Raw genomic sequence first — 2,953 nt, forward strand, 5'->3', positions numbered from 1 at the left:
CCATTTTTAAGCCAGTAATCAGCTATTTAGTCATTTTCTAAAGGGGACCTTATATGGGGGGTAGGGCCAATTATGGTCCTATGTCCGCCATAATGCAGAAATATTTTTTAGACGTCAAAAAACTTACCTATGCGAAATTTTGTGGTATTTGCTTCATAAAGAACGAATTGGTGAATATTTGAAGCTATTTATACAATATTCCGGGGGGTACAGTTGTATGGGGGCTATGTGAAATCGTTGACCGATTTTGCCCATTTTCAATACCAAACATTTCTGATCAATAAAATATATTTTAGGAAAATTTCATCTCAATATCTCTTATTTTGTGGACGCTATCGTGCCAACAACAGACAGACGGACGGACATGGCTAGATCGTCTTAGAATCTTACGAGGTCCCAGAATATATATACTTTATGGGGTCTTAGAGCAATATTTCGATGTGTTACACACGGAATGACAAAATCAATATACCCCCATCTTTTTTGATGGTGGGTATAAAAACAAAACAAGAAAAAATAACAATTTAGAAAAGCTGGACAATCCAGCCAAGTCCAGCCAGGCTGGCAACCCTAGATCCAGAACATATATAGGGTCGGAAAATTTAATTATGGAAATTACAAACATAAAGACAAACTTATATATACCCTTCTCACGAAGGTGAAGGGTATAAAAACGGATGAAAATCCGAGTATATAGAAAATGTTTAAAAATAGAACACAATTATTTTCCTTACCTATGATATCTCATAGTTTTTACAGCAGAACTCAAGTCAGTAGAATTAAAATTCTTCCACGCAGGAATTTGTAAAAACTCATGTTCTTTAACACTATAATTTGTATTGAAAAGGTGGTCCAATTGATCAACTATTTGTACTGGAATTAGGTCCTCATTTAATATGTCATCCACACTGAAATCGATGACATTGATATCAGGTGTATGCAAATATTGCGATTGATGACATAAAAATGTTTGCGAATATAGCACAAAACATAACACTTTCAAAATGTTTTTCTTGGCAAACTGCATTCTATGTTAATTAAGTAAATTCTAACAACTACAAAACGTTACTGAATGATTATTCTTTAATTGAGAAAATTATATTCATATGAAGTTTTACAATGCCGTCACAGTAGTTGACGTTTTATACGAAATACTTTCAGTTCCGCTCCAAATATGAAATTTTTTTTTCAAGCTTCAATTTTAAGGCTACATTTATGTATTTTAATTTAACATTAGGGAGGGTTATAGAGAAATAACGTTGTAGTTTTTATATCATTCATTCAGAAATAATAAGTAGATTTGATATAATACATAAATAAACACAAATTGTCAAATAAACCGAATAATTTTCATCAATTAACCGATTATTCAGTTCAGAAATAATGGATTGGTTTTAACCATTTTAAATAGCGTTTGCCCAAATTTCATCAAATTATCTTGAAAATTGCTACCTGTAGCGTGTGCACAAGCTTTACATAAACACACAGATGGACATAGCTAATTAAATAGATGGATGTGGGATCAATTTTTTTTGTGTGTTACAAACATCTGCACAAACACTTCACCTCGTGAGTGCACCATAGAGCTGTGCGATGTTAATCGATGCATCGTAAACGTCGATGTTTTGGTTTCGATACATCGTTTAAATGTCGATGTATCATATCATACGATGTTAATCGATACATCGATGTTTTTTATTCGATGTATCGAAAAGCAGAATTTTAAATTTACGCATCCGGCAGCTTTTGTTTAAGTAGATGATTGCAACTCATTTAAAGTATTGACAATGTTTTTAAACAAAAACCCTTCAAGAATGACTTAATTTGTTTTAAAATCGCTTGAAGTAACAACACAGAAAAAATATACGTTATATTCATAAACCATCATCGAAGCAAATATTGTCACTTTCTTTAAACAAAGTTGCGTAGCAAGTGACGAATTAAGAAAAACGACAAAAGCTGATGCAAAACTTATCCAAGATGTACCTACTCGTTGGAATAGCACGTTCTATATGATAGAAAGGTTTCTAGAACTTCGAAATGCCGTAAGTGATATATTACTTCGACACAAAACTGCCCCACCAATATTGACAGGTATGGAATTATCCACATCCTCAAAACTACTTAACATATTACGGCCTTTTGAGGCAGCTACAAAAGAAATATCCGGTGATACATATTGCAATAGCAGCAAAGTTATTCCGCTAGTTCACTGTATGGTATCGAAACTAAAAGCTCTTGAAATTGAAGAACCCTTGTTAAATGAAGTACATAAAATGGCTCTTATTGAAATCAACAAGCGAATGGGTGCTATCGAACATGTATCACTTCTGGCTATTGCCACATTATTGGATCCACGGTTTAAAAAAATACATTTTGAAGAACCACTTGCATGTTCGAAAGCCGTTGGGAAAATCCAAGAAATGATAAGAGATATGGCAGACGAAAAATCTGGGGATGGCGACTCCGATATTTCAGACAATCCGATAGACGAATTAAGTCTCTGGAGTGATCACCACAAATTAGTTCATAGAAATTGGAAAACAAATAGGACTGAAGGGAACTTTTCTGATGAACTCTCAGTTTATTTGCGATGTCCGGTAAGTCGGTTTGATGAAAATCCTCTAGAAGTGTGGGCCGACTACAAAATTCAATTCCTCAGTTTGTACAATATAGCATACAAATATTTAACAATGGTTGCCAGTTCCGTGCCATCTGAAAGGCTATTCTCAAAGGCTTCATTAGTGTTGTCCCAAAAAAGAAGCAGTTTGCAGGCAGAGAGGGAGAACAAAATATTGTTTTTGCAAAGCTTAAATAAAAAGTATTAGGACATTTAGTAAAACAAATTTCCTAATCTTTGAAAAATTTTATTTAATATTTTTTTTATTTGACATTTAATATTATTTTTATTTGACATTCGTCTACAAATTCATTTATAAACATTTTAGTTCAA

General features: G+C 33.2%; 1 protein-coding gene across 1 annotated transcript in view; it reads left to right on the plus strand.

Moving 5' to 3' along the window:
• The first annotated feature begins 2,012 nt into the window (after positions 1 to 2,012).
• LOC124419252 overlaps positions 2,013 to 2,953 on the plus strand; it is a 118,411-nt gene continuing 117,470 nt past the window's right edge. Inside the window, exon 1 of the mRNA XM_046947877.1 lies at positions 2,013 to 2,359. Coding sequence (XP_046803833.1) covers positions 2,013 to 2,359 — 347 coding nt within the window. The remainder of the gene's footprint in view (positions 2,360 to 2,953) is intronic.

Source organism: Lucilia cuprina, chromosome 4 (assembly GCF_022045245.1).
Source record: "Lucilia cuprina isolate Lc7/37 chromosome 4, ASM2204524v1, whole genome shotgun sequence".
NCBI classification, from domain to species: Eukaryota; Metazoa; Arthropoda; class Insecta; order Diptera; family Calliphoridae; genus Lucilia; species Lucilia cuprina.